Here is a 27,823-nt window from a genome sequence, read left to right on the forward strand (position 1 = left end):
AGAAGAGTTGAAAAGAAAAATTGGTATAATACCCATCTCAATGTAAATAGGCTTTTATCTGTACTACAGATGTGGGAATAAGGCTGAATCTTATGTAACATTCATTCATCTAGCAAATAATCCCTCAAGAATAAGCACTACCACAGAAATCCACAAAGATACCCCCACAATAGAATGCTGGCAATGGTCAAGAGACAGCCCGAACTGACCTACTCTGGTGATGGGATGTCCAAACTCCCTAATAGTCGTGCCAGAAACCCCATCCAACGACTGAGGGATCTGGATGCAGAGATCCACGGCTAGGCCCCGGGTGGAGCTCCAGGAGTATAATTAGCGAGAAAGAGGAGGATTTATATGAGCAAGAATTGTTGAAACCAAGGTTGGATACAGCACAGGGACAAATAGCCAAATGAATGGAAACACATGAACTATGAACCAAAGGCTGAGGGGCCCCCAACTGGATCAGGCCCTCTGAATAGGTGAGACAGTTGATTGGTTTGATCAGTTTGGGAGGCAACTAGGCAGTGGTACTGGGTCCTGTGCCCATTGCAAGAGTTGGCTGTTTGAAACCTGGGGCTTATGCAGGGATGCTTGGCCCAGTCTGGGAGGAAGGGACTGGACCTTCCTGGACTGAATCTACCAGGTCGATCTCAGTCCTCGGGGGGAGGCTTTGCCCTGGAGGAGGTGGGAGTGGGGGTGGGCTGGGGGGAAGGGGAGAGTGTGGGCAGGGGAGAACAGGGTAACCCATGGCTGATATGTAGAACTGAATGGTATTGTAAAATAAAATAAAAGGAAAAAAAAGAATAAGCACTATACTAGGAAATTATAAACTAAGATCACTGATTCCCAAAGAGTAAACTCCCTCCAAATGAAGGAAAGCAAAGATCACCATCATGCCGATCATCAGGTAGAGAAGTTTAAACACTTCAACCCACTGTGTCTTGAGCTACACTTTCCTACCTGCCAGGTCTAGTGAGGAAGACTCTAACACACACCAGGTGCTTCATGGAAAGAGTTTATACATTACAATTGTGCAGTAAGGGACAAAGAGACCTCACATTCATCATGAATGGTTCCTAGAGGCTAGGACAGATGCTGCCTGGATGCTGCCTGGGGCACAGCATCTCATCTGCATGTGTCTTACTTACACTGTATGTGAGCAAAATCAAAAATCAGCCAGCATTGGCTTTTATACCCCAGAGGCAAAATGACAACTAAAGCTGTTAAGACTCCTGTCTCTATGGAGACTGAAGCGAAGCCTGGGCTTTTCCAGTCAGTTCTTCTTCATCCCATGATGTTGTAGCCTCTGTTTCATACTCTGGTTATCCTTGAGCATTACAAATGTGACAGGAATGTTCCAAAGTCACCTGGAGGGTAGTCTTCCAAAAATAAAATGACCAAATGGAAAGACATAGATCTTCTCCTCAAAGATTTAATCATCTATTGTCTGATAATAAATGCCTTAAATATCTATTGCCTTTTGTAATACATCCCCATTTATGCAAAAATTGAATATACAATGCAGATACTACCTCCAAAAGGTACGTTAATTCCCAGACTTCTGAATATATAACTACTCCCCTCTACTTGATTGTGTGGATTGAAGATTAAAAACACGTTTGTTAGGGTGGCCTTGAGACTCTGGAAAACAAAATTACCATGACCTCCACTCACTACAATGTAAAACTATCAACAGAAAACAAGTAGAAACCAATCTCTTTGAGGTGGGGCTAAAATTACTGAAGCCTCTTCAGTTAGACAGAAATGACCAGACGGTCTATCATCCTGGATTCCCCTTTTCATTCTCCTTGGCTCTAATTCACCGCCTCAGCTCTTGCCAAAGTGACCATTGAATTCTATAGGGTCAAATCTTAATTTTGTTTTGCTGGCCCATCTGTAACCCTGGGGACTGTGGCACTTTCTATTTGAAAAGCTCACTTCCCTGGCTCTGAGTCACCAAGAAACCTCTTTGGTTTTGCTTCCTGTGGTGGTTTGAATAGGTATTGCCCCATAGACTCATGTTTTAGATGCTTGACCCACAGAGAATGGCACTATTAGGAGGTGTGGCCTCTTTGGAGTGGGTGTGGCTTCACTGGAGTAGGTGTGGCCTTGTTTGAGGAAGTGTGTCACTGTGGGGGTGGGCTTTAAGGTCTTCTATGCTCCAGATAGGCCTAGTGTGGCAGTCTCTTTCTGTTGTCTGTGGTAGAACTCTCAGTTCCTTTTCCAGCACCATGTCTGTCTGCACACCACCATGTTCTGCCATGATGGTAATGGACTAAACCTCTGAAACTGTAAGCCAGCCCCAATTAAATGTTTTCTTTTATAATAGCTATTGTGATCATGGTGTATCTTTACAGCAATAAAACCCTAACTAAGCCTGGCCTGGTGGCTAGTGGCACACACCTTTAATCTCAACAATTGGAAGGCAGAGGCAATAGGATCTCTGAGTTTGAAGCCAGCCTGGTCTACAGAGCAAGTTCCAGGACAGCCAGGGCTACACAAAGAAACTTGAAAAACCAGAAGGAACAAACAACAAAAACAAACAAATGACAACAACAAACAAACAAACCCCAAGACACTCCCCTTTCTAGTAGCTTCTTTCCCCTTGTCCCTTCCCCTGATCCTTAAAACCCCAGAGTGTCAGCGCTCCCCTAGCAACCTGCTTTTCTACCAGTATTCATTCCCCAAGTAATCTCACCCTCCTTTGTGGTTGTAGATAACATTCAGATGCCAATGCAACCTGAACTTATGTCTCTACCTAGTCAAAAAAATGCCTTTTAAGGAAATCAAGCTAACATTTGTCAACATCAGCTTCTGATACACCCCAAGCCTGCTCTTTCCCTAGCCTGATAACTCCCCAACTCCTTAGAACAACTTGATTAGTTTTGTAGAAATATCCTACCTTTTTGTTTTGGTGTTGGAACTCTGTATTATATTCTAGAATTTGGAGGCTGAGAAGAATTAATTAATTTTAATGTCCTTGAGTTGTAAGTATTACAGTTAGAAACTTGTAGGATTGAAGTTCAAAGGGATCCAAGAAGAAATAATTTTTTAAGAGTAATTCACATACACTTAGATTACAAAGCACTTGAGGTAAATAAAGTAAATGTTTTTAAACAGTGATTGGATAAGGTCTAAATGAAAGCTCAAAATTTGGATAATAAAAGAGGTTACAATAATATATTTCACAATTTTGAAGTGTCAGTAAATGTTCCTAATGGCTAGAGGTCCTCTTTAGGCATGCCCAGATTGAGAGTCTGACTTGACCCCAAACTTGGGGTAAATTATCCTCTCAGGTATGAGCTCAGTTATGAATTTTTTAAAAGGCAGTCACTATATAAGCTAGGCATATAACTCAGAGGAAGGATACCTACTTAGCATGCACAAGATCTGACATTTGATTCTCAGCATTGAAGAAGGAAAAAAAGAACAGCAATTATTGTAATCTCCCACATAAAACATTGCCAAACATTTGTTGTTGAAGTTTATTACATGTCTGCAAAAAGCTGGAGCTATTTGGCATTGCCAAGTAAAAACACGTTTTTTAATTTGTTCGTTAAGCAGCTGCTTATGAATAATAGTTTATTTGAGGTGATTAATCACTTGAGACCAGCCTGCAGACACAGGGCACTGCATTATAAATCACATCTTATTTTCATTCATAGGGAATAGAGTGATATTCATTTTTTGGACATGATTTATCATTTGCAGGTTGTATCTACTATCTCTGTGGGCTGGGAAAATGGATGGCTCATCTTATTAAAAAGTCTTCAACTTTTGCTATAATATTTTCTGCATAGCCAGAAGAAAACCATGATCAAGACCATTGGTTCCAGTATTAAGGTGTACTGGATGGAAAGAATGTTGTAAATGGTTTCCTCACTATCAGATAAGTGAAATGTGGGCGAGCATCTAGGCTTTCTAAACCATTTCGTGTGGGCATCTTTTGAACTGTTATTTGTTTAAGGAGACCTACTTAGTATTTATAGATACTCTGTCTTCTTTAAGAAGTACAGGAAGCACTACTGGTGTCATGCCTTGGGATGACTTTCTTTCCCTTTGGTTATAATTCCTTCCAGCTCTCTGTGACATGCAATCTCAAAGTAAAAGTAGTGGATGCTATTTCATAAAATTTCATTTACCAAGTGATGTGTTCCTCTGTCCCTACCCTGCCAACGTAAAATTTAACCAGTAGGGCCATTGTCATTTCGAGTGATATCAGTAGACAATCTGGTGATGCTGGTAAGGTACTTACTGTAATAATGGCATTATTCACATAAAGTAAGAAGGAAAGTTAACAAGAACCAATACTCTCATATCCCTGTTAGCTCTCTTGACTAGAGGGGCAGGAAACTAAAATCTTTATATAGTCTTCTGGACTGTTTCCCTAAAGTCTTTAGACTATTTATCTTTTGCATGACTTTCTTAGAATATAGGTAGAGCATAGGATGTTGCAACCAAATTTACATTGTGACCCTAGCTCTACAATTACTAACTGTGTATCTGTATACTTAACTCCCATGCATTGCAGATTTCTAGTGTGTACAGTATAGGGAATCATACTCTTCTATAGGCCTGGCCCAAGGGTTGAATGAGCCCTGGCAGAGTGGGAAATTCTCATAACTGGTAATTATTTCTGATATTGTTCATAAAAGTAAGTTAATAAATTAATCTATCTGAGTCTCAGGCTTCTTGTAGTTACATTGTAAGTGTAACTATATGTTGCTAATGTTGTCAATCATTATGTTTCATATACCAATCTGAGTCTATAGAATTTACCTAACAAATGTAGGGGTTTTGGGGTGGGGTTTCAAGACAGGGTTTCTCTGTTTAGTCCTTGCTGTCCTGGCACTCACATTGTAGACCAGGCTGTCCTCAAACTCAGAGATCTGCCTGCCTTTGCTCTCTAGTACTAGGATTAAAGGCTACATCACTGCCTGGTGCGGTTTTAAAGGACCTTTTAGAGCTGTACTGGTAGCAGGCAAACAGGCAGTACAGCTAACAGCACAGACGACTTGTAATCTAATCCTAACTCCGCTATTTTCTACTTTTGTGACCTTGTGAACTTGAAATCGAGAAGTCATGTAACCTTTGTGTATTTCATGTTCTTATCTATAAAATCAAGGTGATATAGTCCTGGTCTGTTAGAATTGCTTTGAGAATTAAACAAACAAACTTTATTAAATGTGCTTACAAAAGTCCCTAGCACATAACAGTTCTCAGTAATCATTTACTATCCTTATGCCTGAAAGAAGGCTCCAATCTCAACTTTTAATTTGCACATACACACACACATAAAGACAAACATAGACACACACATATGCACATACACAGACATACATATACATATACACACACACATGAATACATGATTCATGCTTCCACTTATTCATATATGATCACTTCTACCATAAGAGTCTCAGGATGAACAAGAACACACGATGTTTTACTAGATATTGAAGTTAGCTGAGAAATTAGTTATTAGTTAACCAAATATTACTTAGTAATTATGTTTTACTATGTGTAAAGTGGATTTTATCTAATAGAGAAAATTATTTCCCCTATTATAGAGCTGAAGAATATTACGTTGAAGATACTCCAATTTATGGTAACTTAGATAATATAATCCCAGGTAAGTTTTATTTTTCCATAACTAGACATCAACAATTTGAGGTATGCATTTCTAAAGCTATCACAGTTAGGCATTCTAGAAGCCATAAGTTATATACAGTATATTGCATAGGATATGTTGGTAAGGGCCACACTGTAAATTGTACTGTGATAGTCAATGCAAGCCAGCAGCTCCTGTTTTTCTGTGTGCTTCATTTCACGCTGGTAGCAACAACAATATATCACCACTAGAATAGCAATAGAAGGTTCTAGTCCTGTGAATTTTGACACACAGAGAATTTTGTGAAATGAAGCCACAAAAGAGAATATGATCCACAGAAACAGTATTTTGTGATCCATAAAGAACAGAATATGTTCACAGAAACAGTATCTTGTGATCTGTGTATAGAAGCCTGTGTACAGTTAATGGCCAAAACCATGAACACTTTCTCTGGTTTCCTGTGTTATTGCCTGTTCTCTTTAAGTGGAGAACCTGGGGCTGGATTGATAGCAGCTGGGGAGAAAGCAGAACCAAGTCATCACTAAGTGGTTTGTGCTTTTATTCTTCTACAAGTGCTCTTCACTTGAACCTTCTCTCAAAACAAAACACTCTCAAGTGCTCAGAGCAAGCAGCTGTGATCTGATCCCATGGCTGATGAGAGAAGCTGCTACCCTGCTATGGGCCTTCCCTCTGCTCATGAGCAGAGTCTCTGAGTTTATTCTGCTTGCAGATCTCTGTCTCAAATACAAAGGTTTTCTGTGATCTAAAAATACCATAGTATCTATGCATCCAAACCAATACAGAATTATAAAGTTAGAGATATGGGAATTTTATGATTCAAAGTTTTAACTGTCTTTCCATTATGAATATCCTCTAACTTCTACACTATAACAAGCCAGAAATATTATATTAAAATAATGTTCCTTCTGCTTTATGTTGCAGAATTATGATCTCATCCTTCATATTTAAGTTCCTATAAATTCTGATGGCCCAGAGCCCATCAGATCTGTACTTTCCAAACCAAAATATGCCAGGGGTTTATTTCCAGATGCTGACCTCACATGCTCTGGATTGGATTTAGAAATTGCTAACAAGGCTGGGCCATGGTGGCACACACCTTTAATCACAGCCCTCAGGAGGCAGAGCCAGGAGGACCTCTGTGAGTTCAAGGCCAGCCTTATCTACAGAGCAAGATTCAGGAGGACAGGCACCAAAACTACACAGAGAAACCTTGTCTCGAAAAATAAAAAAGAAATCTGCTAACAAGCAAATACAAGATTCTGATGCTAGTTTCCCATGGACCATGATTTGAGAAACAGCACTCTAGGCTGTTTTCCCATGTTGTTTTTTTAGGGAGGGTAGAAAGATTATTAGGTACCTTTTGGTATAATAAATATATCTTCCTCTCTGAGGTCAAATTGATGCATTGCACATTTTGGCTGGGTAACTAGCCACTCTAAGTAGATATATATAGGGATGTATTTGAGAGAATAAAGATACAAAATAGGATGGTTTACTAGCATGACAAATGTAGTGAGTACAAGTCTGTTGACTTTTAGACACTGCACAAAAAGTTCTAGATCTTTCGAATAGCATTGAACAATCTTGAGGATTTGAAACAGTCCTGTCTAACTGAGATGCTTCTGATTAGTGGAACACAAATCAGAATCTAAGTCATTTTGTTCAAAATTAGAGTGAGGCACTTTAAGTGTTTCTGGATAAAGCATATTATTCATAGAATTAATTACAAAACTGTAATCATTGATGGACTTTGCAAGCAGATGGACTTTATGCTAGGGTGTACCACGTGCAGCCACACCCATGTAGTAGATAACACAGGCAACCCTTTAACTCCATTGGATCTCCAGATCATTTTGAACGGTAGTTCAGATGAGACTTCCACATGCTGTTGTGGTACAGAAAATCCCTATGACACAGTCTCCGTCTTGAGTTTCTTATCATCTATCAGTAATATTGTCGACAAAAGACTTTCTGTCTGATCTGCCAGTAACAGTTTGTGCTTTCATAACTTCTTTGCACGTCCATCTAAAAGACTACTTAAATAATTCTTGAGGCTGTATATTCTTAGCTAAATGTTGTTTGGATCACACATTTTATTTATACCAGCACTTTTCATTTTTTCCACGGAAATCTCCATCACCTCTACTCCCAAGAAGCAATGGATGAGGACTGCTATGAGCAAATGAAAGCTCGACCACAAAGGTCTGCAAGTGATACGCAAGAAGCCCCCACATCTGGACAGGTAACGTTTTCTGTATGAGTTAAGTCTAGTCTAGTTCAAAGCACCTGGACATATTTCAAGAGCACATAGGGTGTTTTCTGATACACATTTGAAGCAGCCTGTTAAAAATTTTGCAGCATGAATCACATGTCAAGTTCTGAGACTTGAGCTCTACAGGGAAATACAGAAGCAAGAGCAAACTCAAACAACACCAGAAGACTCAAAATTAGGTGTAGTTCAAAGAACAATAGGCCCTGTCTTTGTATATATATATATATATAAATGAATTTGCATAATGCCCCGAAAGCATCCAAACGTTCAAGTATTATTCTGTCTTCTTTTCTCTTATATCCCCTCACTACTGCCTAGACTAGTCATGGACAATTGTGACAGCCTTGCTTCATGTGCCCCATTTGCAGTCTCTGCTTAGAGTCCCATGAAGGAGGCAGCATTAAAATTCCTATTTTTTAAAACTTGCAAAGAAAGAAAAGCTTTATCCTTATCCTGGAGCACCCAGATACTGTGTGAGGAAACAGAATCCAAAGGCAGATTCATCTTACATACAATATTCTTGTTCTAAAATAGGTCACAGTTTGGAAATTTCCCATTGTGGTAGAATTTTTCTCCTTTTCACTACAAGAATTTTGTTAAGAAATCAGACTTCTTAACAATTCTATTAAGAAATCGGGATGTAGTGATATTTGAGAAAAAAGCCACCACATATGAAATCTGACATTTGGTTAATTATAAAATATGCTTTTAGGGGCTGGAGAGATGGCTCAGTGCAAGAGCGCTTGTTTTAGAACCCACACTGAACAGCCCACAATCACAGCTAACTCAAGCTCCATGGGATCTGACATCCCCTCTGCCCTCTACAGGCATGTGCATGCGCACACATACACAGGTGGGGGGGATATGTACATATATACACACATATACACATAAACACAAATCTTTAAAGTGCACTTTTATTTTTTTTAAAGTAGGAAAAGCTATATGACATGATATCTCTTGTTAAACTCATGAAAATAAAATGAAAGCTCTTGAAGGAGATTAAGGTGTAAATACACCATCTAGAAATGTAGATGTAACTATACCAAAAGTTATGAATATAAATTATGAATAAACACATGGGAATTGCATGGAGTCATTTTCTTTGAGCTGCAGCTGGCTTTTCCTCAAGTGGAAATGATGCAAAACCATGTAACACCGTTGAGCCTGCTCTTTTATGAATTATGTAGTTAAAGACATGATTCAGAAAACTAGTCTCTATTCCATTACATTCTTATACATTCAGTTTCACACATTAGAAGTCCTCTTCTCCTAATTGCTCCATTTCACCTCATCAGCATAGTCATGACCATTTGCTACTCTGATACTCATGCACTGATTGGTCACAAAAGCACAGGGAATCTACAATAACATGTGTAGGTTGAAGGAAGAAAGCATTTTCTGAGAAACTCGGGTCATTTCTTTGCCCTTTGCCTTTGTGTGTGGTTCAGAGACGGTAATTTGAGTATCTTGATCTAACATCGAAAAATTAAGTCCTAAGAGTTCATCAGAAAACCTAGGAATTAGATTATTCCCCAAGTGCTCCCATAGCCTATAAACTTTAAGGATATACACATGTGATATTCCTTTTATTTGTTTGTTGGCTTTGGGCCGATGTCTCGCCTCCTTACTCTGTCAAAAGCATCCTCTCCCTTCTCAGACAAATACTAATTATGCTCCGCATTATTTCTCCTGAGTTTCAGGATCTGACAACTTTAATTAATTTTCCTCTATTTTTCTTTTCTTCCTGGAAATGATCATTATCATTTGCCTAGCATGTGTGAAAATGATCTCAATATTAAAACAAAACCAACAGAACAACAGAAACTTCCTTTGTTCTTTTTTTCCCTCTAACTTTAGGACTAAGTGGAATTAAATGGGTTCTTTCCATCCCCTGTGGCTTCTATTTCTTGCTAGGGACTCACATTTCTTTACCCTTCCTCTATGAACCCCCAATGCCCTCAACTAAGCCAGCACAGTGGAAGTCTAAAGTAAACATTGAATGTACAGCTATGATCCTTTCTTGGGACTCAGATATTTTTTTTACCCTGACACTGCCTGATAAAACACAATAGTATTGCCACATATCATTTGGGGTGATTTCCTATAATTGCAGGAACCAAATTCCAACCACGCTGGTATTGAAGGGAGATGTCATGCCTCATATGACAGACAGAGCTAAGAATGTATTTTGCCTTTGAGACGACTGAGTAGCGACACACTCCTCATTCTCCTCATTATCTTTCTTTCTGTTCTGTTATCAGCAGACCCCTCAAGTGAGGTTGGACAAGCCACTAAAGGCTTATGCATTTTATTTTTTGATACAAGGGAAAAGATGCCTTTTCCATTCTTGATAGTAAATATCAATTTTCAAATGCCATCAAATGTGCCCATTCCTGGTGTCATGATATTACATATTCTGGCGGGTAGAGCCAAGGTGCCCCACGGCAGGTGAGAGACAGAGATGCCAGGCAGACAGCGCTTACTGAAGAGTTTTATTTGGTGGGGGGAAGAAAGACGGGAGAGAAGGAGGGAGGAAGAGAGGTGGGGGGTGAGGGGTTCGAGAGGTATGCATCTCATGGGAGGAAAGCAGAAGGAGAAGAGAGAGAAATGGGTGGAGAATTCTTAAGGAGAAGCTCTAAGAATAGGCTTCTACAGCAAGGCATAGGGTGGCACCAAAGGGCAGGATCAGAATATTAACACCTGGGCCATTCATTCTCTTGGGGCCTGTTGCCAGGATGATGGGAGGCAATGGATGCTTGCCATAGCATAGGTCAGTTGCTTGGTCTTGCTGGCCTTGGGTACAGGACTCCAAGTCTCTAGAACAGGATAGGGCAGAATTTACCAGAGAAGACAGGAGAGTTCAACAAAGTCCCAAAAGATCAACAAATCACCATTTCTTTATGGTTCTAAGTGAACTTTGATAACTTTTCACTAGTTGGCCTGGGGAAAGTTGAGGCAGACGACAGTACTAAATGTGTGCAGCAGTGAACTGACAAATTTTCTGGGATACAGAGCAGAGTGGGGAGTACTGAGCATCAAAATAGAAAACCTTAAAGGTCAGGACCTGAAATCCAGACTTTAGTCCATAGGCTGTGATTCTTTCAGAAGGACAGAGAGTAAAAGACAAGGGTTGTACCTTACAGTGATGATTTGAAAACAGTACAGTGGGATGAATGGTGGAGGGGAAGATGAACGTGTGGATAGCAGTTAGACAGGTCTTGCACGTTTGTGGAAATGATAAGGAATAGCAAGTCTGATAAAGACACTAAAGAGCATGTAAATGGAGCCATCTCTTCTGCCTGACATAAAAACATGAGACATTTCCCTTATAACAATAGGGAGATACTTGCCTAGGTGCGGGGAGTTTTTTCATCCAAATGTTACTTCCTCAGCCTCTGGCCACCATGATTTTGGCCGAGTCTTAGAGGTAAATCCTGAACATAGATAGCTACACTATATTCAATGAAAACCCTCCAATTTTAGTTTGAAGCTTGTAATAATAATATCATCTGCTTTTAAATAATTACAGCTTCAGTATGAACATTCTCTATTTACCAATCATATCTACACTATGAGATCAGTATTACTGCTTTCATTTTAAAAGCAAGAATACTGTGACTCAGTATGATTTTCAAGAAGCCACCCAAGCTCAAGTTGCCCAAGTTGTACATACACAACTGAGACTTAATGCTGGGATTTTCCAACAACACATTCAAGGTCTGGGCTTCAACCTGTTGTTTGCCCCAGGTTACCTTAGCCTTCTGTCCTCACCCTGACATTGACCCAGCTCTAGGACAGAGGGGAAGGGTAACAAAGTCCATTCTGTCTTAGGTATCAGTTGTGCGAAGAGATCTGTTTGCTTTATTCTAACAAATCTTTAAAACTGTAAAGCAAGAGGCAGAGGAAGGATTTGTGGGTCTGATTAAATCACCATTTATTGAGCATATGTAAAACACACCTTATACTTATTAGATTCCTCCCTATTGTATGCTTTCCCTCCTAAACAAATGAAGGTACAGTTACTCGGTAGAAGTGACATAAGACAGTAACTGCTTGAGGTGAAGGTGAAGATATAAGCAGATGAGAAACTGTCTAATGTGTTCACATAAATTTTGAGTATGAGGGAAAAAAATCCATGAAGCTTCATCTAAATACTTTTCTTTTCAACTCAAAAGTCTTGAATTAACTACTGATTTGTTGTTGTCTTTAACTGTCAACTTTGGCAAAATAAGGTAACTAAAGCCAGAAAAATTTTTTTTTCATAGGCTATGGAAATTTATAGAAGTCTTGGAAACTAAAGACTAGACCAACAATGAAAAACTAACATACCTTTTCTTTTCAGGGACGTGCCGAAGATCAGATGTGCTATGCTACACTGGATCACAGCTTCAAGGGGAAACGCAGAAGGCCCAGGAAACAGAACGCTAATTTGTTAGACAGGGAAAAGGATGCACAAGTGTGTGCAATGGATGCCAACATTTCTCAGATCAATTTGGTAGAAAATTCCCCACCAGATAACCAGGCAGTAGAGGAAAGTGTTCATGATGATCCTGCAAGACTGTTTGGATTAATCCGTGCCAAGAGAGAGCCTGCAATCTAGCTGGATGATGATCCAGCTCACTGATAAGCATCCTATCAGAGATGGTTAAGAAAACAAGAGGGTTGGCAGGACAGTCTGCTCATTTGTCGATGGGATGGTAGCTTCCTTTTTCTTCAGAGATTGCGTCTCCACACACTAAATCTAGTGCCATTAAATTTAATTACCTGAATTCAGTTAAAAAATATCCAAGTAGGAAAAGTAAAATAATAAAATCCAGTTTGCAAATTAAGTTACTTGATTACAAAGCCAAACTGTATAGCAATACCTAGGAAATTTTTTAAAAATTTTAAAAGTACATATGTGCTCTAGGATATGTCACTTGAAAGATAAAAGCCAATGTCTTAAAATATTAATCAATTGAACATTTCCTCTTTCATCACTGTGAATGAATAATTAGAAATTTCATATTGAAAGTACATTGCCAAGAAAAGTAGAATAATCTTGAGGAGTATTTTTCCAAAATATAAATAGCATAATTAGTTTAAAAATTGTTATAAGAGTTCCATGTTCCTTACAACAATAAAAAAAAAAAGAACTTAGAAATTCTACTGCCAGAGATAATCAGTATGAATAACTTTCTTTCTGTGTTTGTGAATATTGTATGGACATAACCATGTATATGTATCAGTTGTTCCCTTTCTCTGTTTTAACTTAAAAGTAGAGGATTATGAGTGTTATTTAAATTTTCTTCATGGATCAAGGTACTCTGGCTTTACTTCTACTATATTTAACTGTATCAAATGTACTACATTTTGTCTGTGTTACTGCTGGAAGCAAACGCAGGATCTTTCACACAAAAGTCAAGTGCTTCGTCACTGAGCTTCATCCCAAGTTCTGTCTCATAATTGTAAAGTCTGCGTTGTATCTCATTTATGATTCAATCAGAATTCATTCCATTAATATTGAAGACTACTTAAATTAATTCAAGTTTCTATTTATCTGTTCACAAATAATATTCTAATGAGAATGTTCCAAGACATGTCTGGATACTTATCTAGTTTCTTTTTTGTGGTAAGTCCCCTAAAGGAAATGAAATATATTTAAAGATATGTGTTCATATTGTTCATCTCCATAGGGCAGATCTCTAGAAGGTCAGAAGTTGGGTCAAAAATATGCACACAGTTTAATTTCTAAAGGATTAGCCCACATTGTCTCCCAAGCAGTTAACTCAATAATCTTTAGCATGGGGCGGAGGTGCTTAGCTGTGATCCCAGCATTCAGGAAGCTGAGGCAGGAAGAGCCCATTAGTTCCAGGCCATCTGGTCCTGAATAGTGAATTTCTGGTCAGCTTGGGTTAAGAGTGAAATCATGTTTCAAAAAAAAAAAAAAAAAAAAACCTATCAAAACCAAAATAGCTTCTATTGTCTTCCACTGAGAAAAGAAGCTTGTTGGTAGTTTATAATTAACATATTTAACTTGTTATAATATGTATTTTAAAAGGCTACTTTGGCAGAGAAGCTTGGGTACAACATACCCTTTTTTCTTTTCTGGCTATGTGCTATGGATTTTACATACATCACATTTTTATACTGTTTTTGAATTTTATTAAGTTTAAATGTAGTTATATAATTTGCCATTTCCCCTTTCTTCTTCCAAAACTTCCCCGTGTATCCTTTCTTGCTTTCTGTCAGTGACCTCTTTTTCTTTAATTGTTGTTACATCATATGTATGTGTATAATTGGAAAGCTCTACCTGTAGAAGACCATTTCTCCTACTCTGAACATTCTCCAGTTGCCCATAATTCTTTGTCTAGAGTTGAGAAACTGCAAGCTTTCGACCCTCTCCATGTTGGCACATCCATTGGCATCAACATTGTTCAGATCTTGTCAAGTCACTCATATTGATGACACTTCATGGGTGTAGGCTTTCTGATGTCATACGTTTTTATTTAAATTACCATTTAAAAATATTAGAATAATAAAAGGTACCTTCATAATGTACTTCAAATTTTCCATAATGTAATTGGAATGTCTAATTTCCTTTATAGGACTTAACCTAAAGAAGAAATTTTCCATAAAATTGGAATCTCAGTTTGTATGCATGCAGGATTCTGTCTGGTACCCTATACTTTAGCTTAAGGGATTTCTTTAACTATTTTTTCAGTCCAGATCAATGAGTAATAAAACTCCCTTTGTTAGAATTCCTAGCCACTCTCCCATGACCACGCAAGTGCTGGCAAGATGCTTAGTCATCCTCGGGCCTTACCTCCTGCATAATCCATGAGCTGCGTGATCACGTAATCTACGCACATGAGTGCCGTAGCTATATAAGCCTATATGCGCATGTGCGGGGGAACATATATGTGGGTCCCACTCATCCTTCCATCCTTTCTTCCTGCATGATCTTTCCATAGGCCTAAGCACCCCCTTCTGTTCCCTTCCCTTAATAAACTCTTATAGTGGGTTTTGTTGTACCTCGTGGCTTTTCTCACACAGTAAACAACACCACTTAATAAATAACACCCTTGTCATGCTGTGCATCTGAAAAAGCCATTGTTTAAATTTTTAGACACATTGTCATGGGGTGAAAAATTCCCAAGGTTGAGCTAACTATGCTTCTCTGAACAATCTGTACTGTTCCATTTTTTGAACAAGTAGATGCCATCCAAAGCCTTCCTGGTACCCTTTGGTTTGAACTGTGTAGCTTGCTGAATCAAAGCTGCTGGATTTGAAACAAGTTGAATATCATTTTCCTCAAAGATTAAGTCATCCCTCTAGATTTGAGAAGCAGAACAAGCAGCCCCTGTCTCCATCTGAACACTGTGGATGTATTTTTCACCCAATCAATTTTGAATTTCAACCAGAGGCTCATTCTCCTGAATAACAGCATGGATGGGGAAGTGTGTACTCACAGATCTCATCTTGTAGTGGAAGCCTGTTGTAAAGCTCTGGATCATGCTGTGAACATGTCTACAGGTAGTCTGAGCAGTGGCCAGTTCCATTCTGCTTGCCTACCATTTCTCAACCTGGGGCCTCTTTTTCTTTCCAAGGAGACTTAGCTCTACACTGATGTGATTAGAGACTTACCTGTGTGCTCCCTCAGAGTGGTGTCAACATTTTCTGGAACATTGACAGTTTGATTGTTAAGAATGGTCTTCATGGGCTGGAGAGATGGCTCAGAGGTTAAGAGCATTGACTGCTCTTCCAGAGATCCCGAGTTCAATTTCCAGCAACCACATGGTGGCTCACAACCATTTATAATGAGATCTGGTGCCCTCTTCTGGTGTGCAGACATATATACAAACAGAACACTGTATACATAATAAATAAATAAATCTTTAAAAAAAAGAGAGAGAGAATGGTCTTTATTCTCATAGTAGATGTGGCAAAAAAAAAGAGCTTTCTGATTCTTTAAATGATAGTATTTTTATTGGGTAAAAGATACTGTGAATTGTACTTTATCTAATGATGGCTGTTTTAGCACTAGTTTGAACATTTCTTATAAAGTCAAGTTATTTGAAGTTATTTGGACATATTTTGATCCTTTATTTTTCTATTAATTTTTTTTGGGGGGGTTTCTATTAGTTTTTTAGTTACCATATAAAGTAATGAGTTTTATTTGAGTATATGTGTGTGTGTGTGATTGTGCTTTGCTCTAATTTATTCCCTTCCCCTACTACCCTACTCTACATCACCCATCCACTGTGCTTTCATTCTCTTCCTTCCCTCAGGTAGTTCCCTTTTCCATTTACATATCACATGTATGCCATTACCATCTTTCCCCCTGACTTCCTCAGGAATCCTTCCTTCTCTCTCATGATTCCCTTCATTGACCTTCATGCACGCATGCACGCACGCACGCACGCACGCACGCACGTGCGCGCACACACACACACACACACAGATGCATATATAATTATAAATCTAGATTCTGCATAATAGAGAAAGCATGCAGCATTTTTCTGAGTCTGTCTTATCTTGCAAGAATATAATGATGCTTGCAAAGGTCATGATTTCATTTTCCTTTCTGAAATAAAACTCCATTTGTATATGTACCACATTTTTGCTGTCCATTCATCTGTGGATGCACAAGTAGGCTGGTTCCATTTCCTGTCTACTGTGGATGATCTAGCATTAAGCATGGATGCACAAGTATCTCTATGGTATGATGATGTAGCATCCTTTGGGATATATCTTCTAGAGAGAAATAGCTGTCTCATATGCTAGTTCCAATTTTAATTTTTGTATAACAGCTATACTGATTTCCTTAATGGCTACACAAGTTTACAGGCCTATCAGAGTGAGGATCGTCTCTAAGTATTTGATATCTTTTGTTTCCTTGATGATAGCCATTGCAATCGGAGTGAAATGGATTCACAGTTTGTATTCGCATTTTTCCTCACAGGTAACCTGAATATTTTTTGGCCATTTGTATTTCTTTTGAGGACTGTCTATTCAGTTCACTACTCCATTTGTTAACTAGATGATTTCACTTTTCTTATTTAACTTGTTTGTAGTTCTTTGTATATCCTGTATATTAATTTCTTCTCTGATATATAGTTGGCAAAGGCCATTTCTTACCCTCTTCACATAGGTTATTTCCTTTACCATGCAGAAACTTTTTAGAAATTCTTTTATTTATTTAAATTTTTTTCATTTTACATACCAATCACAGTTCCCCCTCCTATCCTTCCTCCCACTCACCCTCCCTCATCAACCCCCCATCCACTCCTCCAAAAGGGTAAGGGCTCCCATAGGAAGTAAGCAAAGCCTGGTACATTCAGTTGAGGCAGGACCAAGCCCCTCCCCGATGCATCAAGGCTGAACAAGGCGTCCCACCATAGGGAATGGGCTCCAAAAAGCCAGCTCATGCACCAGGGATAGATCCTGACCCCACCCATGCAGAAACTTTTAACCTCATCCCCTCGTATCACTTAACTCTTATTCCCTGGGCTATTGAATCCATTTCCAGAGTGCTCTTGCCTATGCCTGTATCTGCAGGTGTTTTTGTTTATTTTGTAGTTTCAGGTCTAAAATTAAGTTCTTTGATCCACTTTGAATTTTTTGTCATGTTGTGTGAGAGATAGAGATCTATGTGTGTAAATTCAGTTTTCCCAGTTAAAGTGACTTTCTTTCTTCAATGTTATACCTTTAACCTTTGTCCAAAATGATGTGGCTATAGCTGTAAGGTTTTATTTTTGAGTCCTCTATTCTGTCATATTATCTATATGTCTGCTTTTGTGCCAAGAGCATACTGTTTTATTACTATGATTCTGTAATATGCTCTGAGATCAGGTATTGTGATATCTGTATTGCTCTTTCTGCTAAGGCTGTCCTTGCCTATTTGGGTTTTGCACTTCCACATGTATATCAGGGTCGGTTTTTTGTTTTTATTGTTGTTGTGTGAAGAATGTCATTGGAATTTTGATGGAGATTGTGTTTGGTCTGTAAGACAGCTTTTGGTAACATAACCATTTCCACAATATTAATTCTGTAAATTCATGGTCAAGGGCAGTCTTTCCATCTTCTAGTGTCTTTTTCCATTTCTTTCTTTGGTGTCTTAAAGTTTTTATTGTAGAGGTCTTTTATATGGTTACCATGGGGAATCAAAATGATGGCAATAGCCTGTGCTGTTTTGGAGTCTTCTGGAAGCTCCCTGAATAAGAATTTTTAGAAAGACCATTTTGTCATTTGCATTTTGTGGTCAGTATTGAGTGAGTATTTGAGGAGTGCCCTTTACATATCTCTAGAACTTACACTATTACTCGAACAATCTCACCTACAACATTTTTCCCCTTTGACCTGTTTCCTCATTTCACATGATGCCTAAGCTTCCTCTGCCTTATGAGAGTATTTAAAAACATACCCCAGACGATTATGTAGGGAAACAGAAGGTTCATCTCCTTTGTTACCATATTCCTGGATCCTTGTCCCTCACTGCTTAATGTTCAATGTCTTAAATTCCATTGATTTGCCTATTTTGTCTGGGGTTTATCTATTTATCCAAGAAAGGATGGCAAGTCTTATGTGTTATTTCATCTTGACAAGATGCCAAAGCACTCACATCGTGTTACTATCATTCTGTAGTATACATATATTTCAGTCTAGTTCTTGGACATGATAATAAGCTATGAGTCAGTAGTCATCAGGCAATAATTAGGGGAATACTTCACCTGTGGAAGCTTGAAGAGTTTATGTTCCAAAAGGAGTATCCTTATAAACTCTCTCATTTCTGCTGAAATGTACAGAGAAAAGCAAAGACAAAAGTCAACAGAAGGAAACAGATGACTTTTTAAACTCTCGAATTTTTCATTGATGTTGCCGGAGAGGCTTTTCCTGGCGAGATACAACACACACATCTATTCACCCCAAACACTGAGCCAATGACAAACCAAAGTGACAACCGTATGAAAGCCCAACTTGCAGAATCAGTGAGTTCTTGTTAGGTTCCCGCTTCATCTCTATAAAGCCCAGCAGAACCAAAGTGAAATCTCACAGAAGCTGCAACACTAAGCTCTATGCATGACCTGCAGGCAGCTTGATGGGCCCAATGTCCTCTCAGCCACTGGCTCATTAGAGCCCCCTTCCCTGGCTGTCCTTTACTCCTTCTGTAAGTCTGGGGGTGGGGTGGGGGTGGGGCTCTCCTGAATCTATCAAGACTCAGCTTTTCCAGGCTTATAAAATCAGTTTTCTTCCTGAGTCTCGTGAGTCTACTCCCTCCCCACTGGAGGGAATGTTTCAGTTCAAAGGAACTTGCTATACAATAATTGATATTACCTTAAAGCTAGAAGGGAAGAAAAGAGCCCAACTCAAATCTCAAGGAGAACAATGATTGCTTATTTCCTTTTTGGTATTAAATAGCTTATTTCTGGTAGAATAAAGGCAGAGGGATTAGTTTCAGTACATAGTTCAAGTGTCTCTCTCTCTCTCTCTCTGAAGTTTTATCGTCATTTGATTAATAAGACATACAACATAAATTAGGACATTAAAAAGCAGAGAAGATGAAAATTTTGAGATAGGAGAGCTAGAATGTAAATTTATTGAGGCGCGTTCTCCTCTACTATTTATTCTTGTTTTAATCTCTATGGTGAATTGAATGATAAATATCCCCCACAGGATCAGATATTTGAACCCTAGGTTTCAGTTGGTGGCAGTGTTTGGGGAGAGGGGAAGAATGGGACCTTTAGGAGGTGAAGCCTTAATGGCAGAAATATTCCCGAGGACAGTTTCACTTGCTGGATATTTAATTACCCAATTGCTATGGATCTACCCTAATTCACAGAAGTCCAGCGGGCTATGGAAGACAAGATTCCAGCAGAAATGTTGATAATGGGACTCATCTCTCTTGCAGGATGGAGAGTGCCAGGGGCTGGGGAGGTAGCTCAGTCTGTGAACTGATCGCCTAGCAGGCAAGAAGACCTACCTGAGCTCACTCTCTAGAACCATGGGAAAGAGCTGAGCATGATAGTAAGTGCTTGTAATCCCAGTGATGAGGAGAGAGAAACAAATGGATCCCTGGAGCTGCCGGCCCAGCCTAATCAGGAAGCTCCAGGCAGATGAAGAAAGTCTAGCTCAAAAACAAAGCAAAGCCCATAGAGACTGAACCGACAACCAGGGAGCCTGCATGAGACTGACCTAGACACTGCATATATGTTACAGTTGTGTAGCTTGGTCCTTTTGTGAGACTCCTAACAGTGGGAACAGGGGCTGTCTCTGACTCTTTTACTGGCTTCTGGGACCCTACTTCTCATACGAGGTTGCCTTGCCTATCCTCAGTGCATGGGTAGGTGCCTAGTCTTACTGCAACTTGATATGCCATGTTTTATTGATACCCATGGGATACCTGCCCTTTCCTGAATGGAGACAGAAGAGGAAGGGACTAGTGATTGGAGGGGGGGGGGGATGAGGAAGAGGGACTGGGAGGGGAGGATGGGGAGAGAGGCTGCAGCCAGGGTGCAAAATAAATAGATGGATAAAAAAAAAAAAAAAAGAAAAAAGAAAAAAATCAAAGCAAACAAAAGCAAACCCAAACAACAAAAACAAACAAACAAAAAACCTGTCTGGCAACATAGGAGGAACAACAGCAGAGGATGACCTCTGGCCTCCAGGCACATAAACACACACATGTGCAAGCACACACGCATACACTTACAAACCCAAAGGGGGCGGTGACACAGGTTTCAGCCGGGAGGCAGGAGCTGAAGCCTCCTGTAGGGTTTGGGAGAGGCAAAGCTTGCCAGCCAGCAGCCATGTGCACCTTCCCTGATGATGTTTCTGTCCTTCACCCAGTTTTTGAACAGTCCATCACCTTAGGAAAGAAGTAATCCACCTGTACCTGCGGACAGCTCTTCCTTTCGCACAATTTGCCATTCTGTGATAATGACACGTTCTCCATGGACATAATCAAAATGTGTTCAAGATTAATGCCACATACGCCTCCTTTCACCATTAATAAGTAAAATCCCATTCACGCTTTATTCCATGTCTGCAAATACAAATGAAGTCTCGGGCCTGATTTTTTTTTTTTTTCCTTCACCTTTTCATGCTTAGTTACAGGATTTCCTGAGCCTGGGCTTAAAAAAAAATGAAAGTCTTCACAATTAACAAAAGGAGTCTAAGAGAGATAGAGCGATGTCCCCCCTCTCCTTAACTTAGAAGATAAAGCTTTCTGCATCATGAAACAAATTCAGACAGTCTGATTTGCTAAGCTTTTAAATTGAGAAGGTTCACAGGAATATCAATCTTGTTTCCTGCGCAACAAGGAGACCCGTGTGAATATTCATAACCGCTGCCAGCTCCTTCCTGTCTCTCTGCTAATATAAATTTGTCCTTGGAAGTCTCAAAGACTTGCAAGACTAAAGATTCTTGTCATTCCCCCTGATAACACCCAGGGAAGTGTGCAGTTCTCTCTGCTTATCTCATTAGGCTCAATATTATTATTATAATTGACCCATCAGTGCCCTTAGACAATATAAATACTTGCAGTATTGGTAAGTTGTACCAGAAAAGACTCTCTGGCAGTTTTTTTCTTCTTTTATGGGCATGAGGGGGAAAGTTAAAGTCTACAACTGCAGCTTCTCTTGTTTTAACAGGGAGATTAAGGGTCTAATTTTTCCAGAAAAATACCTGTTTAAATCTACTTACAGGGCTATTAAGGGGGTCAGACAAGGCTATAAATGAAGAAGTAAGCATTATGCAAAAGGAGGAATGCTGAGATTTTCAAAATCGTTTCATAAGGTATTTTTCTAGCAAATACTTCTAGAAGCCCACTCTGTGTTAATCATTATTCTATGTCCTAGTCAGCTCAGGACCCATTTTGTCTGTCCTTCTTGCTTTCTATCATCAATATAATAGCATCTGATTTTTGTTTATATTGCTACATGGGCCCTCCTTTCATCTTTCAAGCTATGACCTCACTGCCTCTTTCTCTTGAACCTCATCTTTTGGGCAACATGAAAGACAACGTAAGCAGCTGGAATGGTCTCCTAACTCACACTAATAATTGAATGTCACTCAAGCTTGACAGGAGAGAGCATGAAACAGAACTAATTTGATTTGCACAAATAAAGCCACGTAGAATTACTTAGAGCGAAGTGTTGCAGAAAAACTCGCATCTGGCACATGACAATGGTGAACTAACATTTTCAATAACGGTTTGATTTTTATCTCTTCTTATTTGAAGGCCAGCCTTGATTTGGAATGTACATATAAGAAACCTGAGCAAGAGAGAGGTTAGCATCTTATTTAAGAACATGTGTAATAGCTGTTACCCGTTACTGCAGAGATTGGGATTTAAGACTGTCTTGTCGACTTATAAACATTCTACTGAATAAGCAGAGCCTTTCCTTCTGAAATAAATTCCTCCATGTGTTTTGGTAGCTTTGTTTGGCTTTCCAGCCTTCTGCTTTATGCTGAAGCACTTGTATAAATCTTTCTTGATGGAGGACAGGTATCAGAAAGGCATACTAAGTGAATATACAGTGTGGAATGAGAAAAGTCATCCATTCCTATACATGTGTTTAGGGAAATTACCAAAATTTAATTGTTTACCTATATTGTGGCAGGCATAGTTCTAGACCCTGAAGAGCGAGGCATAGCCTGTGCCCTGAGAGAACTCTGGATTCCTTACAGACCCATCACTCTGAACCACTTCGTAATGTCACAGAACCTCTTGGCCATTTTTAGCAGGCTTTAACCGAGCTATGTCTTTCTCGATGTGGCTAGTGGACAACTTGGTATTTCATTTCTCAGAAATGTAGAGCCCTGGGCTGAGATCAGAATGAGATGGGGGAAGAAAGTCAAAATTCCTGTCAAGGCTTTGGATTAATGCCTGTCTGGGGTGCTCGTGTGGGTCCAGCAGCAAGTGCACTAAATATTAACAAAGCAATGCATCCAAACTGACCTCGGAGGTGCTGACGTCATGTCTTGATTACTTTATTGGCTGCTGCTTGCCCATATTAGCTCCACTAAAACGACTCGCATTTCTGTCCTGAAATTTTTATTGGCTTCATTTTCTACCCAGGATAACTAAACAAATAAAGATAATTGGGCAAATTAAGATGAAAAAAAGCACGCTAATCACTTGTCATTGTGTTCTCATCAGCAGATAATTCATCTAGTTCTGATGCTGCCATTTAATCTACTTCCTTTCAATTTGGGTAATGTCCTACTCTAGTCAGGGGAATTAAACGCCTACTCGAGTAGAAAGGATGTTTCCATAAGACAGAAGAACACAAGAACCTCAGCTGTTTGCATGGGCATTTTGTTCTATAGCACCTGGGCATACGCCAGCAACAAAGGACCCACTCTGACTTACTTTTGGGGATATTCAAATGGAAGAAAATTAAATTTTGTGTGATGATCAATATTTTGTGTTCTGTAGAGAAAAAGGACCTATGCTGAAGAAAAGTGCAAACACAGGCTAGGCTGAAATTCAGAATTCATCCCATGCCTCCAAAATTAGATATACTCACAATAAATCATTCCGCTGGGTCTCTGGGCTTTAGTAATTCAATCACAGTTTATTTATAATAGCTTCTTTTCCCTTCATCTGTAGATATGGGAGGGGAGGAATGAGCCCTTCAAACAGCATAATAACAAACAGCTGTTGCTTGTACCAGACATTTCCCAAGGAGCAAAATACAAGTAGTGTTATTTTCCTCATTTTTTTGTGTGTGTTTTGAAAGCTTCTTGTCACTGAACAATCTTTCCATGATGTATTTGCCATGTTACATAAGAAAGAGAGATTATACGATGATTTTAATCATGCTCGGCATGTTGCAGACAGTTTTTCCTCTCAGTATGATGAGGTAGAGAATGCCTATCAAAATCTCCGATCCCCATCAGTTGTGAGCTGCTGCTGACCCTTCCCTGTCATGCTGGACAGCAGTTGCTCTGACATTTATGTCCCCCTTCTCCTCAGACACTTCCAAAGAACTCAGAAAAACACTGTAATGAAGCTGGAAGAGCCGAGACACAAATCCTGCCACCTAAGAACTCTCTAGAGCCTTGTGGGAGTCCCTCCAGAATCTGCTTCAAAGCAAGGGGCATTGACACTTTTCTGACAAGACATTAAACCCACAGGAAAGCCCTTCCACTTGCTCTATATTAAAATTCAGTTTCATTTTAAACATAAAAGTTGAATTAAATCAAACTGTTTGCCTCTTACTTATGTAAGATGCAAAATAACATCATATTGGTTCGTGGCTTCTTCAGGGAGCTATAGCCTTCTCTGGCCAGAATGTCTAAAAGACCAGGGATCCTTTTTTTGTGTTGAACCCCAAATCTATTTTCTATGTATGTGCTCATTAGCATCTACACATGTTAATGGGAGTTAAAGGAAGGATTTGATGATTTTATTTTAAGTTTATACAATGTTTTCTCAGTCTACAGAGTTATCCAGCATATTAGAGGTGACTCTCACACTCCTTAATCCATTGTCCTGTATACCTGCTGCTTCTGAGAGAACTGTCCTAGACAATTGTCCTGCAGATGTGGCCATGCCTGGTCTAATAATACAGCGTGACTGACTGTGGGCTGATGATGTAATCTGTTAAGTCAAAGCTTGGTGATCACTTATTGGACAATCAGATTCCTTTTTCAAAAGTCATTTTTAAAATTCACTATCTGGTTCTTGAAGCTATGTGACAAAGATTTTATTATGATTCTTACTTTATAAATGGAGAAATTGGAAATTAGATGCTGATAAAAAGTACTAGTTCATTAAGTTCTCCAAATCAGGCCTCAAATATGCTTTGTATCCTGCCTCTTATAGTCTCAATCATAACACATGCATTCACTCATTCCACAAAGGGATGAATGCATGCTTCTTTCTTTCTCAGCTTTGCTTTCTCTACTCTTATATAGTTCAGAAGCTCCTGCCTAGGGAGTGGTACCACCCACAGTGGGTGGGTCTTCCCACCTCAGTTAATATAATCAACACCCCCCCAACAGACATGCTTCCAAGTCAACCTAATCTTAGCAATCCTTCATTGACACTTCCTAGATAATTTTAGATTATGTCATAACCCTGTCCCTAGTCAACTTGTCACACCAACATATCACTCTTAAGCCATAACATTATACTCTTTGTCCCCTAAACCTCGTAATATAAAATACAGTCCAACTTTAAAAGTCCTCATAGTTTATAACAATTCTAACACTTTAAAAGCCTGAAGTTACTTAACTATGAGGGATTATATACTTCTAACATATAATGGTACAGACTAAACAGTCCTATGCCAAAATGGAAAGCTGGATTATGAATGATCAAACTAGGAAACCAAAAATCCAGCAGGGAAAATACCAAATCCTGCCATTCCATATCCAGCAATACAAAAATATTTCTTAATATTAATAGATTCTAACAATCAATGATTTCTATTAATATATAGTTTAAGCTCTCTCCCAACTCAATCTAGTGTCTCATTTGGCTCCAGGCAGTGAAATCTTGCTTCTTTTATGATCCCTCTCTCTTTCACAGCCACCACGAGGTGAGTGTCCCCATCTGGAACATGCTCTCATTGCTCTGACTCTCTGCCTCACTCATAACAGACCAAGCATGGATGAGTCACTGAAACCATGGTAGAAAATGAACTTCTGTCTTTTTAAACTGCTTTCCTTAGGTACTTTGCCATGGGGACCAAAAACTGACACAGCAAAATCAGCACTGAAAAGGGGAAACCTTGCTGTGACACTGACCATGTGGTTCCTAAGTCTTTGAGGTGGGAGGATTTTGAAAATGTTTGGAGATGTAGGCTGTAGAAGACCTGGGATGCTGCCAGAAGACTTTAATAGGAAATTATTCTAGGAGTATAGAAAACAATGGGTAACACAAACATGGAAAGTAAAAACTACTCGTTAGATTTTAGAAGAGAACACGGACTCTACTGGCAATTATACTAGAGGCCAATCATGCCACAGTCTGGCAAAGAACTTAGCTGTCTTTTGGACCTTTTCCATGAATTTGTGTGAGGCTGAATTAGAAGGTTATGGACTAACTGATAGGTGGAATTTAAAGGTGTCTCAGAATTCAGTCTGTGGCATGAGTATTGCTGCCTGTTATTAATCAGATTTACCTTGAGAATTGGGAGCAAAGAGCAGAGTGCAAGGGTTAAAAAAGCTTGCAGATTGACCAGAGAAGGAGCAAGTTGAAGGTTCAGTACAAGAAGGGCTTGATAAAGAGATTAGTATCATTCAAAGGAAGCCAGTCACTTTGCATTAGAATAATAGGAAAGATGCTTTGAGGACATATGGAGTCGCCACTAATCACAAAGCCAAGGGTGTGAAAGTGTAAATTCACTTGAAAGACCTTTTCTTGATAAGAGATTACCCCTAGAACACACTATTTTCAAAGAGCTGCTGTGGTAGTTTCTGTCATCAGTCCCCATAAGATCATAGGGAGTGGTACAATAAGGAGGTGTGGCTTTGTTAGAGTAGGTATGGCCTTGTTGGAGAAAGTGTGTCACTGTAGAGGCAGGCTTTGAAGTTTCCTATGCTTAAGCTTCACTCAGTGTATGAGACCATTTCCTGTTGCCTTTGAACTCCTACCACACCTCCCAATATCAGATAAGGAGCTGTAGGATTTGGGGTTTTTCCTGCCCAGTTTTATGCTTGCTTTGGTTGAATCTCTTTGTTTTATGCTCCAGGTCTTGCCTTTTGGAATGGGAACATCCACCTTGTGCTGGTATCTCTTCCAAACACATAACTATCTTTTTACATTTTTTAAAGGCGCTTACAAGTGAGTCTTTCCCACATCTCAGACCAAACATTGGTATTGAGATTGTGAGAATGCTGGAACTCTTATGACTTTGGAGAACAACAATACATTCTCAATTGTAAATGTGATAGTTACATCAGTTATATTAGGTGGAATTGCTAGCTTGTTGTTGTTGTTAGAGTTTAATACAGTTGTTAGTAGTTGTTAATAGGCCAAATAGAGTTGAAGGAGGTGTGTCTGTTTAAATCTATTGTTGAGTTAGACAGAACTATGAAATATATCACCTGAATCTACTCATGTAGACTATTTACATGTGCACATTACTTTACTGTCTTTGTAAAATCAGGATGTAGGAAGAAGGATAGGTTAAATATTAGATTTATAAAGAATAATTCCTTCACCAAGAATCATGTAAGTTGTATATATTAGAAAGTGCAAAATGGTGGCAGAAGGCTAGAGCATTGGTTCAATGAATAAGAGTATTTGTCAGCCAGCATGAGGACTCGAGTTAAAGCCCCTGAATACACATAAATGTTTGATGTGTGATATAGTCCGGGTGTTCCTACTGGGAGATAGAAGGCATCCTTAGAAGAATTTCCAGAAGCTTGTGGACCAGTTAGCCTACAGAAAAACAGCAAAAGCGACTATTCTGGTTGATTTTGTGTCAAGTTGACACAAGTTAGAGTTATCTAAGATGAAAGAATGACAAATGAGAAAACGTCATAAGATGGCCTATGGGTAAGCCTGTGGAATATTTTCTTAATAAGAAATTGATGTGGGAAAGCCTGGCCCACTGTGGATAGTGACACTCCCAGGGCACGTGGTCCTAGACTACATAAGAAAGCAAGCTGAGCAAACCATGGGGAGCAAGCTGGTAAGCAGTGTTCTTTATGGCTTCTGCTTCAGTTCCTGCCTCCAGGTTCCTGCTCCGACTCCCTTCAACAGTGGACTATGATGTGAAACTGAAAGCTGAAATAAACCTGTTCCCCTCCTTGTTCCTTTGGTCATGATATTTTATCACAGCAATAGAAACACTAACTAAGACAGACTCTGTCTCAAGCATGATGGAAATCCAGGGACAACACAAAAGGTTGTCCTCTGACCTCCATGGGTACATTGTGGCAGATGTATGCCCAATCATACATTGTATATATAGACA

The 27,823-nt window shown here is 39.3% G+C and overlaps 1 protein-coding gene and 1 pseudogene across 2 annotated transcripts in view; one reads left to right on the top strand and one right to left on the bottom strand.

Moving 5' to 3' along the window:
- Positions 1-14,529, top strand: part of LOC114685168 (T-cell receptor-associated transmembrane adapter 1) — a 34,559-nt gene extending 20,030 nt beyond the window's left edge. Inside the window, exons 4-6 of one of the 2 annotated variants that reach the window (XM_028859784.2) lie at positions 5,571-5,632; positions 7,786-7,874; positions 12,250-14,529. In XM_028859784.2, coding sequence (XP_028715617.1) covers positions 5,571-5,632; positions 7,786-7,874; positions 12,250-12,507 — 409 coding nt within the window. In that variant the 3' untranslated portion in view covers positions 12,508-14,529. The remainder of the gene's footprint in view (positions 1-5,570; positions 5,633-7,785; positions 7,875-12,249) is intronic. The other variant, XM_028859785.2, reaches the window with a different exon arrangement.
- A 364-nt stretch (positions 14,530-14,893) lies between these two features.
- Positions 14,894-15,674, bottom strand: LOC114685163 (annotated as a pseudogene).
- Between the last annotated feature and the right edge of the window lie 12,149 nt (positions 15,675-27,823).

This window comes from Peromyscus leucopus, chromosome 12 (genome assembly GCF_004664715.2).
Source record: "Peromyscus leucopus breed LL Stock chromosome 12, UCI_PerLeu_2.1, whole genome shotgun sequence".
Lineage (NCBI taxonomy): Eukaryota > Metazoa > Chordata > Mammalia > Rodentia > Cricetidae > Peromyscus > Peromyscus leucopus.